This window comes from Buteo buteo, chromosome 17 (genome assembly GCF_964188355.1).
Source record: "Buteo buteo chromosome 17, bButBut1.hap1.1, whole genome shotgun sequence".
In the NCBI taxonomy this organism is placed as follows: Eukaryota; Metazoa; Chordata; class Aves; order Accipitriformes; family Accipitridae; genus Buteo; species Buteo buteo.
Genome location: NC_134187.1, coordinates 28,756,358 through 28,772,135, shown reverse-complemented (window position 1 = coordinate 28,772,135; position 15,778 = coordinate 28,756,358). Strand labels below are relative to the sequence as shown.

Here is a 15,778-nt window from a genome sequence, read left to right as displayed (position 1 = left end):
AAGAGCTAAAATGTGCCCAAAAACGTGCTCCAGCGTCTTATTTCTGGGACCCACTGAGCTTTGTCAGGGCAGGCAAGGGTCTGTCACCTCCTGCTCAGGTCTGACAGCTCCTCGGCCCCACCAAGAGTGGGCAGAAAGCTTGGGGGGGGTACACAGCCCCTTCCTGCTGCTGTCCTCTCCCCCACCACCCCTGGAGCTGGACAGAGCAAACGTGGAGCAGTGACGGTTGCCGAGAGAAAGGCTTTATTTCTTTTTGGCTTTGTTCCTCTTCTCCTCCTTCAGCTTCTTTTTGGAGAGCTTGGGGCTGCTGGCCTTGCGGTAGAGGTGGTACCCGATGAGCCCCAGCAGCGCCGGCACCAGCCCCAGGCACAGCAGCGGCAGCACCTCGTTCACCACCTTCTGCCAGTAACTGGCCCGGGACAAACCGACCAGCTCCACCTCAAACCGCAGCACCGCATCGCCTGGTGGGGGGGGAGGCAGAGCCTGAGTGGGGATTGCGGGGGGGCTGGTGGGGACCCCACGGGGACCCTGAGGGTTGCGCTCACCTGGGATGGTGGGAGGGGACCCCCGCTTGCCGTAGGCCAGGTGAGGGGGGATGATAGCTCTCCGCTTCTCCCTGCCATGGCGAGAGACTGTCAGTGCCGGTGCCCCATGGGGCCAAACCCACGCCAAACCGTGGCGGGGATGCTGGGGGGGGCCAGCTGCCCACCCCGTCGCCCCACCGCCTGGCTTACCCCACACACATGTCCAGCAAACTCTGCTCCAGGCCTGCAAGGAGAGGGGGGAGAGGGGTGAGTGGAGCCGGCTGGGGGGATCCCACAGCCCACTCGGCCTGGCCGGATCCCGGTTAAACCCCCCCGGCTCCCCACTCACCGGGGATGACTTGGCGCTTGCCCAGCTCCACCTGGAGCGGGTCCCGGCTCAGTGAGGTGTCGATGATCCGGCCATCTTCCAGGCTGCCCTGCAGGGACACGGGCACGGTTACCCCTGGGAATGCGGTGGTGGCTCTGCCCTGGGGCTGTCCCCATGTGGGTCCCAGTGTTGTTCCACTGCCGTCCCTGTGCTGATCCCAGTGCCACTCTTATGCCAGTCCAGGTGCCACCCAGGGCCCATCCCAGGGCTGTCCCCATGCCTGTCCTAGTGCCATTCCCATGCCCACTCCAGTGCCATCCCAGTGCCATCCCCAGTGCCTGTCCCAGTGCCACCCTGGTGCCATCCCCACGTCTGTCCTAGTGCCATTCCCATGCCCACTTCAGTGCCATCCCAGTGCCAGTCCCAGTGCCACCCTGGTGCCATCCCCACGCCCACACCAGTGCTGTCCCAGTGCCTGTCCCAGTGCCATCCCCATGCCCGCTCCAGAGCCATCCCAGTGCCTGTCCCAGTGCCACCCTGGTGCCAGCCCCATGCCTGTCCTAGTGCCATCCCCATGCCCGCTCCAGAGCCATCCCAGTGCCTGTCCCAGTGCCACCCTGGTGCCAGCCCCATGCCCACTCCAGTGCCATCCCTATGCCAGTCCCAGTGCCCCCCGGTGCCATCCCCATACTCACCCCAGTGCCATCCCCATGCCCAAACCAGTGCCACTCTAGTGCCCCCCCCAGTGCCACCCCCATACTTACCCTAGCGCTGCCCCGGTGCCATCCCCATGCCCACCCCCGTACCACCCCCGGTGCCAACCCCATGCCCACCCCGGAGCCACCCCGGTGCCGGCCCAGGCCACCCCCCCCCCCGCCCCCCCGCCGGTGCCGGAGCCGCCCCCGCCCGCCCCGCCCGGCGGAGCTCAGTGCTGACGTGTTCCTCCCGCCGCCCTCCCCGCACCGTGTAGTGGATGTGCACCGTGTCCCCCGGCGCCGACAGCTCCGTGCAGCCCTCGGGGGGGGGCACCTGCAACGTGTGTGTGGGGGGAGGGTGTCACGAGTGGGAGGGGGGACCGGGCCGGGATACCCTCCCGCCCTCCCGGCCGCGAAGTCCACGCACCCCCGGTGCCCACGGATCCCCCGAGCGCTCGGTGAACCGGACTCCCCCCCCGTTCCCGACCCCCCCGGTGCCCCGTCCCCCCCACCCTCCCTCCGCAGCCCGCTCCTCTCGTTGCCCCCCGCACCCCCCCACCCAAACCGGGCTCCCCGGTAACCCCCCCCCCGGCCAACAGCATCCCCACGAGTGTCCCCCCCCGCCCCGTTCCCGGTCCCAGCTCCCCGTCCAAGGGAGCCACCGGGGGTGCCCGGTGCGCCCCACACAGCCCCGGTTTCCCCCCCCCTCCCAGCTTCTCCCGGTGCTCACCAGCGTCTCCAGCCGTAGCCCCCGGGCACCGCTTTCGGTTTCGCTCTCGGCAGCGCGGGCGAACGGCGGCGGCGGCGGCAGCAGCACCGGTAACAGCAGCAGCAACAGCGCGGCGGGGGGAGGCATGGCCGGGGCTGGCGGCGGCGGCGGTACCGGGACCGCCCTTAACCCGGCCCGGCCCGGCCCCCGGGGCTCTCCCCGGGCCCCGCCCCCCTGCCCCGCCCCCACCGGCTCCGGGACTCTGTACCGGGACCGGTTCCCGGGACAGGCAATGAGTCGGGGCGGGGGGGTGTGACCGGAGATGCCCCGAGCCCCGGTGGGACCGGAGCGGGAGGGGAGGGGGGGTGGTCCCCGTCCCCCCCCCCCCGCCGGGGCTCGGTCACCCCCTCGGTGCCCGGGGACACGTGTCCGTCCGTGCTCCGGTGCCATCCAGCCCGGGCTGGCACCGGGCGTCCGTCTCTGCCCTGGGACTGTCCCGGTATTCCCGGGCTTAACCGGCCGTCCCTGCCCCGGCCCGGGGTAGAGGGCGGGGGGGGTCCGAGTGGGGGGGGTCCGGGAGGAAGGGCTCGTCCCAGGGCACCGGCTGGGTGCAGCACCCGCTGTCCCGCCGCCGTCGGGACTCGGTACCAGCAGGCGGCAGCAAAGCCTGGAGAAACCGGCACCCACCCGGGTCCAGGACCCCTCCCCAGCACCCGCTCGGGTCCAGCATCCTTCCCCGGCACCCACCTGGGTCCAGGACCCCTCCCTGGCACCCACTCGGGTCCAGCATCCTTCCCCAGCACCCACCTGGGTCCAGGACCCCTCCCTGGCACCCACTCGGGTCCAGCATCCTTCCCCGGCACCCACCTGGGTCCAGGACCCCTCCCTGGCACCCACCCAGGTCCAGCATCCTTCCCCGGCACCCACCTGGGTCCAGGACCCCTCCCCGGCACCCACTCGGGTCCAGGACCCCTCCTCGGCACTCACCTGAGCCCAGCATCCTTCCCGAGCACCCACCGGGGTCCAGGACACTTCTCCAGCACCCACTGGGGTCCTGGACCCTCCTCTGGCACTCACCTGAGCCCAGCATCCTTCCCGAGCACCCACCCTGGTCCAGCACCCTTCCCCAGCGCCCAGCGGGTGAAAAACATCCCTTCTCCTGGCACCCCAGCCCCCCTTCCAGCCCCCACCCCAGCCATGTGGGACAAGAGAAGGTGACCCCCTCACCAGCGAGGAGCCGGACTGAAGGACCCGGTGCTTGGGTGGGACCCTCTGCGGAGCCAAACCTGCCCCACAGCCCCCACATCCCTGTGCCTGGGGGGGGGGGCACCAGCTCCCGGTGCAGGCGGCAGAGCCCAGGAATACCGGGAGCAGCCCCGGCTCAGGGTGGGGTGGGGGGTCACACTGGTACATGGGGGGACAACCCGACTCCCTCGCCCTGTGCCGGCAACGATGGCCCTGTTGATGGTGGCGGTGGTCCGGTTGGCGGTGGTGCCGGCACAGGCCCCGGTACAGCTCCCGGACGACGGCATCGGCACGCCGGCCCCACCGGCGCACCCACATACCAGCCCCCGTTGCCGAGAGGTGGGGAAGCCGGGCTGGCGGCTGGGGGCCGGGGTACTAATGGGATTAGGGCTGCCGGGTCAGCGCCGGGCTGGCCCCCACCAGACAAAGCTGCCGGCCCGACCGGTGGGAACGCGCCGGTGCCGGCTTCGCGGTTCCCAGCCCACCAAAGAACCCCGGTTACCCCCGCTCCAGCTCCCCCGTCCAGGGGGAACCCAGGCACCCAGCACCGCAGGCTCGGTGTCACCGGCACAGGGTGGGGGGGATGTCCTGGGGGCCAACAGCCCCCCAGTCCCCACCAGAGGGGACATGGGGATGGGGACAGCAGCGCTGGCCCCAAACAGGACTTAGCCAGTCCCCTGGCCCATGGGGGGGGGGGTGACACCGGGGGGGCTGAGCCCCACTCACGCCCATCCTGGCGCTGGCACCGTCCCCACGTCCCGGCTGGGATTAGCGCTAATGGGATTTACCATTTCATCCAATATTCCCCTAAAGATGAGCCTGGGAAGGGGGGCCCCCCCTTGCCCCCCCGCCAGCCCCCCTCGCCCCGCTAAGCTCTTTCTAATTAAAACCAGCCCGGGGCTGTCCATCACCGTCCCCCTCCGCGGGACCCCCGCGCCGGGGGGGGGGGGGGGGGGCTGCGGAAGAAGAGCCATGGGGCAGCACTACATAAAACATGTTTAATATCCAAGGGGGGGCCGGGGGTCACCCACCGTCTCAGGCGCGGAGGGGGGGCGAGTACACACGTTCCCAGACGGGGCAGAGCCGCAGCGACACGTCACACCAAGCACAGACCGGGGGTATAAATACGGTGCCGAGGGGGGGGGGGGTACAGTACGGGGCCGTCTGTCCGTCCATCCGTGAGGGGCAGGGACATACAATCACTATGCTGGCATGGGGTCGGGGTGCAGGCGGCTGGAGTAGGGGGGGGGGACACACACACGGCCACAGGGACCATGGGGGTCCCGGCAGCCCTGTGCCTCTCCCCGTGGGGGTCGCGCTGCGGGGAGGAGACCTGCCTCGAAGTGACATGGGGGGGCCGGGGACGTGTGGGACCCCCGGGGGGCACGCAGGGTCAGGAGGATGTGCGGGGGGGGGGGGGGGGAAGGAGGAGATGTGTATGGTCCCAAATGCCCCCTGCGGCCCCGCTGCCCCCACATTTGGTCCAGAGGAAGGCGAGGGGTGCAGGGACATGCACGGGGACGGGGTGCCCTGGCATGGCCCCCCCGGGCAGGGCAGCGCCCAGGCGGCCCCCGTCCCCCATCCCGTTCCCCGGGGCTCCGCCCCCGCCCCCCCAAATACGTTATATATAGCTATATTTCCACGCACGCACACACGAGATCCGAGGGGAACCGAGGAGACCCCAAAAAAAGGCGAAAAACCCCACAGCAACCGGTGCCAGAAGAAAGCAAAACCCAACCGGGGCGGGGAGGGGGCATCCGGGGGGGGCCTGGCACAGCCCCGGGGGGGTGGGCCGGGGGTACGGGGTGGGGGCCGGGGCCGGCGGCCGCCCGCTCACTTCTTGTTCTTGAGCTGGTTGGCGAGCCAGTCGAGGCCCTCGTAGAGCCCGTCCCCGCTGGTGGCACAGGTGGCCTGGATGTACCAGTTGCGGTGGCGCAGGGAATGCAGCCCCAGCTTGTCCGTGATCTCCGCCGCGTTCATGGCGTTGGGCAGGTCCTAGGGCAGAGACGGGGTCAGGCGCCCGCCCCGACGCCGCGGGGATGGGCGTCGTGCCGCCGCGGGGGTTGATGCCAGCCCCGATGCCACGGGGATGGGCACTATACTGGCCCGCCATGGGGATGTGAGACACCAAGGCCTCGATGCCACGGGGACGGGCATGGTCCGGCCAGGGGGAGTATTAAACACCAGCCCTGATGCCATGGGGATGGGCAGAGCCCCGCCACAGGGGCTGTTTAATGGCAGCCCCGACGCCACGGGGATGGACGAGGTCCTGCCACGAGGTGTCTCAGACACCAGCCTCGACGCCATGGGCATAGGCATGGTCCTGTCACGGGCGTTGCTAAATATCAGCCCCGACACCCCGGGGTTGGGCACGCTCCTGCCCTGGGCACCCAGACACCAGCCCCGACGCCCCAGGGATGGTCCCAGCCCTGCCCTGGGGGCTGCCCCCAGCCCAGACCCACCTGCTTGTTGGCGAAGACGAGGAGGACGGCGTCCCGCAGCTCGTCCTCTGCCAGCATCCGCATCAGCTCCTCCCGCGCCTCGTTCACCCGCTCCCGGTCGTTGCTGTCCACCACGAAGATCAGCCCTGGGGACAGCGAGGGGACGCTGCTGGGAGCGCAGGATTCGGCCAGCCCCACGGCCGCCCCGCTCCCCGGCAAGCCTCGTCCCACCGTTGCGACCCCCGGCAGTGTGGGTGGGACACCTACCCTGGGTGTTTTGGAAGTAATGCCGCCAGAGGGGTCGGATCTTGTCCTGCCCACCCACGTCCCACACGGTGAAGCTGATGTTCTTGTACTCCACCGTCTCCACGTTGAACCCTGCGGGAAGCGACAGCGGAGGGAAACTGAGGCACGCGGGGCCGCGAGCCCCCTCTCAAGGAGTCCTGAGGGCGAGGGGTCCCTGCCCAGTGCCCCCCACCCCTCCCGCTTCGCACACCTATGGTGGGGATGGTGGTGACGATCTCCCCCAGCTTCAGCTTGTAGAGGATGGTGGTCTTCCCGGCGGCGTCCAGCCCCACCATCAGGATCCGCATCTCCTTCTTTCCGATCAGGCTCTTCAGCAGGTTCCCAAAGATGTTGCCCATGGTGACGGCGGCGCTGGCTCCGTCCGCAGGCGAGGCCGGATCCTGCGGGGGCACGGGGCAGGTGCTGGGGTGGGGGGATGGCCCTGAGAACCGGGGGTGGGAGGTGGGGGCAGGCTGCCGGGCTCCAGGGATCCCTTGCGCTCTGGGGAACTGCGGAGATTGGGGACCCCCATGTCCTGGGGGGATTCAAGGGCTCCAGGGGACGCCGGGTGGGGGTCCAAGGACGGGCCCACACGCTCCACGGGGGCTGCCCCTCCATGCAGCTCAACGGGGGGGGGGGGAAGGCCGTGCTGGGGATGTGCCCCCCCTCCCCACACTGCACCCTCCAAGGGGACAGACCAGGGCTCTGCACTGGGGGAAACTGAGGCACAGACCCCTCCTCGGCGGGACCGCAGCCCCCCCCCCCAGCCCTGACACCCCCCTCTGTGCCCCCCAGCCCATACACAGCCCCCCCCCCCAGCTCTGCAGCCTCCCCGGCAAGGGGGGGGGACACACGGACCCAGCGCCCCCCGCACCGCAGCGCGCCCCTCCCGGCCGTGGGCTGCCACCCGCCCCCGCGCCCCCCCCCCCCCCCCCCGCAGCCCCTCGGCGCGACGCTCCCCGAATTCCCGGTCCCCGTCCCCCCCCCCCGGAGACGGTAGCGACCCACCCCCGCTCACACTGCACCCCTCCAACGCACCTCTCCGCCCCCCCCCCCGGATTGCAGCGCACCCCCAAATCTCCACCACCACCACCCCCCCCCCACGCTGCACCGCTTCCCCCCCCCCCCCGCCGCATCGCCCCCCGCCCCCGCCCGCCGCACCGCACCCCCCCCCCGGTACCCCGAGCCCCTCCCGCTGCACCGCATCACCCCTCCCCGGTACAATCCCCCCCCCGCTCCGGTTCTCCGCACCCCCAACATACCGAACACCCCCCCGCGCCCCCTCCACCCCCCCACCGGTGCGGTGTAAACCCCCCCCCGGTGCAGCGCACCCACCCATACACAACACCCCGGACCCCCCCTCCCGGTACGGACACCCCCCCCCCCCCCATTTCCCCGCACCTGGTGCCGGTACCGGTGGCGCCCCCCGCCCGCAGCTGACTCTGCACCGCTCCCGCCGCCGGAAGCGGAGGCCCGATCGCGCCGATCTCGCGAGAGCGCCCGGTGTGTCCCCCCGGCCCCCCCCCCCCCCCAACCCCTATTCCCGCTTCCCGCCCCCCCCCCCGCCCGCCCGCCCGCCCCCCGCACCGGGCCCGGGGGCGCGCGCGGGGAAGGCGGAGGGGGGGGAGAACGCGGGGGGGGAGGGGGGGGGGCGGCGAGCTCGCGAGAAGCCGCGAGCCGTTTCCATGGCAGCGGCTGCAGCAGTGCGGGGGGGGGGGGGGGGGGAGTGATGGTGGGGAGGGGAGCAGGGGGGGTCCCGGTGGCTGAGTACCGGGATGGGGGGGGGGGGCAGAGCACCGTCCGGGGGAGGGGGGCATGGTGAGGAGGGGGGTGCCCTGTGCTTCACGGGAGGGGGGGCAGGGGACCCCCAATAACCGCATGGGGGTCCCAGGGGTACTCCCCCCACCTCCCCGCTTCCCCCCCCCTTCCCCCCGGCCCCAGGCCAGGCTGGAACACCCCCCCCCCCCCGTCCCGGTGGCCGTCCCGGTGCTCACGGACCGGGCAGGGACTGACAACGGGTGCGGGGCACCCCCGGCTCCCGCCCCCCCCCTTCCTCCTCCCCCCCCCCCCCGTCTCTCGATCCGCCCAGCTGTCCCGCTGTCCGTCCGTCCCTCTGTCCGTCCGTCCGTCCGTCCTGCTGTCCGTCCGTCCGTCCGTCCACCCCCGCGTCCCTCCATCCGTCCCTCCATCCTTGCTCGGTGCGACGGGACGGAACGAGACGAGCGGTTCCCCCGTTCCCCCCCCTTTCCCCCCTTTCCCCCCCCTCGCCCCGGGCAGGTAAGGACGGACGATCCGGGGACACCGGTAGTACCGGCCGCCCCGACGGCTGCGGGAGCCGCTCCGCGCCGCCGGGCTCCCGCGGACACCCCGGGACCGGGGGGTGGGGGGGGGGGTTGGGGGGGTGCCGGTTCCCGAGCATCGCTCCCCCCGGGGCCGCCGTTGAGTTGCGTGGCGGCAGCGGGGAGGGGGGGGGGGGGGGAAGCGGGGGGCACCGGGGGGGTCCGGGGACGGAGCGGGGTAGGGGGTGTAGGGGGGGGGGGGTGTCGTTTTTGGGCCCCGCCGTTGGTGGCACGGCCCCGGGCAGGGCCCTCCCGGCCGCGCCCCGGGGCCTCCCCGCGGCCGCTGACCTCAGCCCCGGGAGCCCCGACGGGGCGGCGGCCCGAGGGCGCGGACACCGCCTGGCCCGGCCGGGAACCGGGGCGGGAGCCGCCGGGCTGGAGCAAAACCCCGGGGCGGTCCCCGGTCACCTCCCGGGTCGGGGGAGGGGGTGATGTACGGGTGGTGGGGGGGGGGTGCCCGGTGCGAGGCGACCCCCCCCCCCCTCCTCCGTCCCCGTTCCTCCCCCCCGTCCCCGGGGCTTTGTCCGTCCTTGAATTGAAATCGGGAGCGGCGGCCCCGGGCCGTGACGGGTGAGGGGGGGCTAATCCGGCCCCGCATGACTGGTCCGGGGAAACGGCCGCGGGGGGATTACCCCCCCGCCCGGCCCCGCACCGGAGACTTCACACCCGCCCAACCGTGCCCCCCCCCCCCTACCCCGAGCGGGGGACAACAGGGACAGACCCTCGTCCCCCCCCCCCCGAGACGCGTGTCAGCACCGGTCCGCTGTCACCGTGGCCTGACCGTGGGCACGCCAGGCCCCCCCACGACCCCCGACCCCCCCCCGCCCTTCCCTCCATCCCTCCCTCTATTCCTCTCCCCCCGGTCCATCCCTCTCCCCCCCCCGGTTCCTCCCTCCCTCCCTCGGTGCTGGCCCAGGCCGGGCTCCCCGGGGCCGTGTCGCACCCACGGGGGTTACAAATATCGTGGACGCCCACGGGCACCTTCGCGGGGTTGGGGTGGGGGTGTCCCCGGGGTGCAGGGTCGGTGGCCGTTCGGTTTCGTCCGCAACCGGCCCGGCCCGGCCCCGAGAGGACGCGGCCGCCCCGTCTCACCGGGCACCGACCGGGACAGACGGGCCGGGGGCTCCGGACCGGCACCGGGGACCGGGACAGCCCCGGAGGTCCCGCGGTCCGGGAGGGGGGGGCTGCACGTCCGCGGTCCCCCCCTCCCAAACCCGGGCTGTCCCGGGACGGTGTCCCCGGTCTGTCCCGGGACCGTGGTCCCCCTGTGCGCCCCGGGCTGTCCCGGGATTCTGCCCCTCCCGTGCGCCCGGGGCTATCCCGGGAAATCCCGTCACACTCCACTCCCCCGGGCTATCCCGGGAGATCCCAGGCTATCCCCGTCCCCCGCTCCCTCCGTGCGCCGGGAACTATCCCGGACTATTCCAGGACCTGCTCCTCCTCGCACCGGCAGCTTTCCCAGACCCTACCGGTTATCCCGGAGCCGGTAGAGCGTGTACGCGGGGCGGCGGGGCCGGGCGTGGCGGGGAGTGGTGGTGGTGGGGGGGGGGGTTACCGGTCCCCCCCGCTCCCCCCCCCCCGTCGTGTCGTGTCCCCCCCCCCCTCTCCGGCCGTTCTCTGGGCACGGGGCCGGGGCGCAGCCACCCGCCGGGCTAATCCGGGCCGTGACGGACAGGCCCGGCGCCGCCGCCGCTCCGGCCGCCCCATAAGAGGTGCCGCGGCTCCGCCGCTCCCCATTGTTAGGGCGAGGACGCGGGGAGGCCCCGCTCGGTGGGACCGGCCCATGGGGACCCTCCGCGCCGCCCCTATAAGAGGGAAGGGGCTGGAAGATGCTCCCGGGTGCTGAGCGCTGCGCACCCACCGGACTGAACCGAGTCCAACCGTACCCGTCTCCCCGGGGAGTCGACGGGTACCGCCCACGGAGCAACGAGCACCGGGACCGGGTACCGAATACCGGGACCGGGTACAGCTCACGGACACAGCCGAGGACCGGTACGGGGGGTACCGCGGACGGACAGCCCGACGCCGCGCTCCAGGGACCGGCGAGGGAGCGCCGGGCACCGCACTCCCGACGCCGCACCCCGGTCACCGGGCACCGGTTTGGCAGTCCGGTGCCGGCGTCGGTGCCGCTTCGTCCGCGGGGCGCTCGCCGTTTCTTCCCACGGCCGCCTTCATCGGAGCCGCCCGCCCTACCCGCGCCCCGCGCGTCCGGAAACACGCGTGGATGTAGCGGCCGGGCCGGGGGCTCCGCGGCACCATAAATACCCCGGCGGCCGCTCGCCCGCGCACTTTGCCGGGGCCTCCCGGTGCCGGAGCCATGAGAACCGCCGCGCTGGGGCTGGCGCTCCGGGCGCTCTGGGCTCTGGCCCTCTCCTCCCTCTCCAACACGCTGGCGGTGAACAACAGCGGGAGGTGGTGGTGAGTCCACCGGTACCGGCACCGGGGCACGGAAGGGGTTGGGGGGGGGACACAGAGGGGCTGGCACCGATGGTGGCTTCCCCGTACCCAAGGATGGGGTGCGCAGGTGCAACTGGGGGGGGGGGGGGATGTGACACGGAGCTGTGACCCCCAGGTGGGAGCCGGCTGCTGGGGATGCCCGGGGAGGAGGATGCTCCGGTAGCAGAGAGGAACCGGGTCAGGCTCCCCCCCTTCCCCGCCACCCCCCCCGGGAGGGTTGAGGTGGGGAGCGGGATGTCGGGGATCCCTCCCCGGTGATCGTCGTCCCCGCTTGTGCCGCAGGGGCATCATCAACGTGGCCTCGTCCACCAACCTGCTGACCGACTCCAAGAACGTGCAGCTGGTGCTGGACCCCAGCCTGCAGCTGCTGAGCCGCAAGCAACGCAAACTGATCCGCCAGAACCCCGGCATCCTGCACAGCGTCAGCTCCGGCCTCCAGACCGCCATCAAGGAGTGCAAGTGGCAATTCCGCAACCGCCGCTGGAACTGCCCCACCTCCCAGGGTCCCAATATCTTCGGCAAAATCGTCAACCGGGGTGAGGCCGCGGGGCGGTGGGAGGCGGTGCGGGGTTCCCCGGACCCCCTCCGCGGCACCCCCGAGCCGGGATGCTTGGCAAAGCACCCCCGGTTCACCACGGGGCATCACCAGCCCCCAGCCCATCCCCAGCCCGTCGTGGCCGTGGGTTGAGGGTGCCGATGGGTGCCCCCTCCCCACCCTGGCAGCACCCTGAGGCCCTGCTCCCCTTCTCAGGCTGCCGGGAGACGGCGTTCATCTTCGCCATCACCAGCGCCGGCGTGACGCATTCGGTGGCACGGTCCTGCTCGGAGGGCTCCATCGAGTCCTGCACCTGTGACTACCGGCGCCGCGGTCCCGGGGGGCCTGACTGGCACTGGGGGGGCTGCAGCGACAACATCGACTTCGGGCGCCTCTTTGGGAGGGAGTTTGTGGACTCCAGCGAGAAGGGCCGCGACCTGCGCTTCCTCATGAACCTGCATAATAACGAGGCCGGGCGCATGGTGAGGGCATGGGGGGCCACGGGCAACACGGGGGGGGGACACGGGGATGGGCATGGCCACCAAGACCCCCAGCCTGTCCCCATGCAAGGGTTGGGAACTGTTGGAGAGGGGTGTCTTGCCTGGCTTTGGGCAGGCTGAGTATGATATGATGCTGCAGGGAGGTGGGATGAGGGAGCACGATGGTCCCCAGGGGGGGTCCCAGGCTGCTCACTGCACCCCATGTCCCGTCCCCCCCCACCTTGCAGACGGTCTTCTCAGAGATGCGCCAGGAGTGCAAGTGCCACGGCATGTCGGGCTCCTGCACCGTCCGCACGTGCTGGATGCGGCTGCCCACTTTCCGCGCCGTGGGTGACGTCCTGAAGGATCGCTTCGACGGCGCTTCCCGCGTCATCTACGGCAACAAGGGCAGCAACCGGGCGTCGCGGGTCGAGCTGCATCACCTGGAGCCCGAGAACCCGGCTCACAAACCCCCCTCGCCCCATGACCTCGTCTACTTTGAAAAGTCACCCAATTTCTGCACCTACAGCGGGAAGACGGGAACGGCGGGCACAGCCGGGCGCTTCTGCAACAGCTCCTCACCGGGGCTGGATGGGTGCGAGCTGCTGTGCTGCGGGCGCGGGTACCGCACGCGCACCCAGCGCGTCACCGAGCGCTGCAACTGCACCTTCCACTGGTGCTGCCACGTCAGCTGCCTGAACTGCACCAACACCCAGGTGCTGCATGAGTGCCTGTGAGCCCCCCAGGGACCACCCTGCCCAGCCCCGGAGGGGGTCTGCGCCACCCCCCATGACGGGTGCCCAGCTGGATTGAAGGCGCCCATGGGTGGGCGTGTGGCTGCGCCCCAGGGACCCCCCGTCCCATTCCGGGTAGAGCGACCGCCCCAGAGCCAGCAGCCAGCCTGGGTGGGCTCGGTGCCACGCACCTTCCCGGCCGCCTCCTCGGCCATTCCGGCTCTGTGGGGTCCCCTTTCTCGCTGTAAATAAAATATTTATTGTGGACAGTTTGATGCCGCCCCCGCCCCGCGCTTTGCTGGCCCCAGGCCCTGTTTTTTATAATGAAAGATAATAATAATTAATAATAATTAATAATAATAATAATAATAATGCTTTGTTACAGGTTTTACTGATAGCCTTTAGAGAAGAATAAAGGATCTATTTTTATCAGTCCTGCCCCGATTTGTTTCTGGGGGGCTGGGGAGGGAGGGGACAAGCTACGGGGAGGGGGGAGCAATGTCCCCCAAACCATGGGGCTGGGCAGCCGGCCCCCGCTGCCCGCATCCATCCACTCTGTCCACCCGTCTATCACCTCTCCATCCACTCACCTCCCCATTCCATGTCCATCAGCCCCTCCAGCCGTCTGTCTATCCATCCTCCTACCCCTTTTCTCTGCCCTCCCCTCCATCATCCCCTCCCCACAGACCCTCTTCTTTCTCCCGCTGTGCCCGTCTCCAGCCCAGCTGTCCCTGCCGCCGCTCCCGGCCGGGGCGTCCATCCCCATGGCCGGGGCGCCCATCACCATGGCACCTGGGCTGCGGCATCCCCGGCGCTGGAATTTGCCGGGGCGGTGGAGCTGGTGCCGCCGGGGCCGGGCGTTGGGAGCGGCCACGGGAGGTACAAGACGGCAGACAGGGAATGAGCATCGTCCATCACCGCTCCCGGCCGGGGCTGACGGCTCCCCTTGGCTTCGGGGGAGGAGGGGGGCCAGGGAGGGCACCGAGGTTATTGGGGCTGGGGCAGAGGGGGGGCCAGGATCGGCCACTGGCCCCACACCCATGCGTGGGGTCTGGCTGCAGCCAGAGAAAGGCCATGGTAAAGGTGGGGCGCAGCTTCGCGGCTGGCAGGTGCCCCGTTGGCACGGGTATCCCCCTGGGATGGGCATCCCCCTGGGGTGGGCATCCCTCCAGGACAGGCATCCCACTAGGACGGGCATCCCACCAGAGTGAGCATCCCACCGGGATGGGTATCCCCCTGGGATGGGCATCCCCCCAGGGTGGGCATCCTCCCAGGACAGGCATCCCACCAGGATGAGCATCCCACCAGGGTAAGCATCCCACCAGGGCAGGCATCCCACCGGGGTGGGCAGCCCACCAGGATGGGGCATCCCCCTGGGATGGGCTTTCCCCTGGGATAAGCATCCCACAGGGATAGGGATAGCCCCAGGATGGGCATCCCTGGGAAGGGCAGCCCTCCGGGACAGGTATCCCACTGGGACAGGTATCCCGTCAGGGTGGGCATCCCCCTGGGACAGGCATTCCCTGGGGTGGGCATGGGGCCCACATACACCCTCTGCACCGTAACTCCACACCTCAGTGATGGGCTGCAACCCCTGTCCCCATGTCAAGCACGGGGTGAACCACAGGGCCACGGTGACATCCAGCCATGGGGAGCGGGCAGGGAACCATCCCTGCCTGGGGACCCCCAAATCCATCAGCACCCGCCCGCAGTGGGGGTCCCCGCAGCCTGGGCTGCCCCGCGGCCGGAGCCGGGAACCTCGTGGGGCCCCTGGAGCTCCGTGACATCAAAAGGCTGCGGGATGACGCTACCACTGCCCGAAATATCCCCAGGAGCCGATAGTGGAAAAGTTGATGTTTAGACCCAGAGGAGGGAGGGGGGAAAAAACCCGGGGGCCCCTGCTGTCCGTGCCAAGGTAAAAACAGCCTGGCGTGGCGAAATAAAATAAAGAAATGCAAGAAAAAATGACTGGAAAGGAACACAGCCTGAAATAACCCTCCGAGCATCTCCCGCCTGCCGGGAGTTATCTGCCTGCTAAATTCTGCACACGCACAGGGCATGAAAATAGCCTGTTTTCCTGCGGTAGCGAGTCAGGAATATAGATAATGACATTCTTATAAGTCACCTCTGTTACTCAGCTTTTCCTGAGTGCCAGTGACCGCCGGGCATCTCGGGCAGCCGCGACCCCCGGGCGGGCAGGGGCACCCCGGGAGCGGGGCGGGTGCCCAGCTGCAGGGTGCAGACCTCCCCGGCTTGTACAAATACGCCCGGGCGCTGGAAATAGCTGCTGTCGCAGCACCGGGGCCGGCGCAGGGACAGGGACAGGGAAAGGGACAGGATGGTCCCGCCCTGCGCCAGCCCGTCACATCTGGGAAGCCGGGTAACAGCTGGATGGTGGCCGCAAGCAGGGCCTGCTGCGGGCTGGGCACCCCTGGCAGGGCTGGGGGGTGTGTGGGGGGGTTTTGCCCGGGGGTGTGGGACAGAGGGACAGGACAGCACACACAGAAGTGTAGGACAGAGGGACAGGGTGGCACACAGAAGTGCAGGACAGAGGGACAGTGTTATTCCCAGAGGTGTAAGACAGAAGGACAGAGCCATGCCCAGAGGTGCAGGGCAGAGGGATGGGACAGTGCCCAAAGTTTCAGGACAAAAGGACAGGGTGGCACACAGAAGCGCAGGACAGAGGGACGGTGTTATTCCCAGAGGTGCAGGAGAGAGCCCAGAGGTGCAGGACAGAAGGACAGGGTGACACACGGAAGTGCAGGACAGAGGGACGGTGTTATTCCCAGAGGTGCTGGACAGAGGGACAGGACGGTGCCCAGAGGTGCAAGACAGAAGGACAGAGCCATGCCCAGAGGTGCAGGACAGACAGACAGGACAGTGCCCAGAGGTGCAGGACAAAGGGATGGTGTTATTCCCAGAGGTGCAGGACAGAGGGATGGGACAGTGCCCAAAGTTTCAGAACAGAAGGACAGAGTGACACACAGAAGTGCAGGAGAGAGGGATG

At 70.2% G+C, this 15,778-nt stretch overlaps 3 protein-coding genes across 3 annotated transcripts; 1 reads left to right on the top strand and 2 right to left on the bottom strand.

Annotated features, from left to right (window-relative positions):
* Positions 1-226: 226 nt before the first annotated feature.
* FKBP11 (FKBP prolyl isomerase 11) lies at positions 227-2,445 on the bottom strand. Its single transcript, XM_075049451.1, has 6 exons — positions 2,278-2,445; positions 1,816-1,881; positions 874-961; positions 735-768; positions 546-616; positions 227-461 (listed from the first exon to the last, which is right to left on the bottom strand). The coding sequence occupies exons 1-6, from the start codon at positions 2,401-2,403 to the stop codon at positions 244-246; spliced, it is 603 nt and encodes a 200-aa protein (XP_074905552.1). The 5' UTR covers positions 2,404-2,445; the 3' UTR covers positions 227-243.
* A 2,058-nt stretch (positions 2,446-4,503) lies between these two features.
* On the bottom strand, positions 4,504-7,762 carry ARF3 (ARF GTPase 3). The gene is made up of 5 exons (XM_075049452.1): positions 7,629-7,762; positions 6,439-6,628; positions 6,210-6,320; positions 5,964-6,088; positions 4,504-5,496 (listed from the first exon to the last, which is right to left on the bottom strand). The coding sequence occupies exons 2-5, from the start codon at positions 6,584-6,586 to the stop codon at positions 5,335-5,337; spliced, it is 546 nt and encodes a 181-aa protein (XP_074905553.1). The 5' UTR covers positions 6,587-6,628; positions 7,629-7,762; the 3' UTR covers positions 4,504-5,334.
* A 2,535-nt stretch (positions 7,763-10,297) lies between these two features.
* On the top strand, positions 10,298-13,150 carry WNT1 (Wnt family member 1). The gene is made up of 4 exons (XM_075049450.1): positions 10,298-10,984; positions 11,306-11,559; positions 11,775-12,040; positions 12,286-13,150. The coding sequence occupies exons 1-4, from the start codon at positions 10,884-10,886 to the stop codon at positions 12,772-12,774; spliced, it is 1,110 nt and encodes a 369-aa protein (XP_074905551.1). The 5' UTR covers positions 10,298-10,883; the 3' UTR covers positions 12,775-13,150.
* Positions 13,151-15,778: the final 2,628 nt, after the last annotated feature.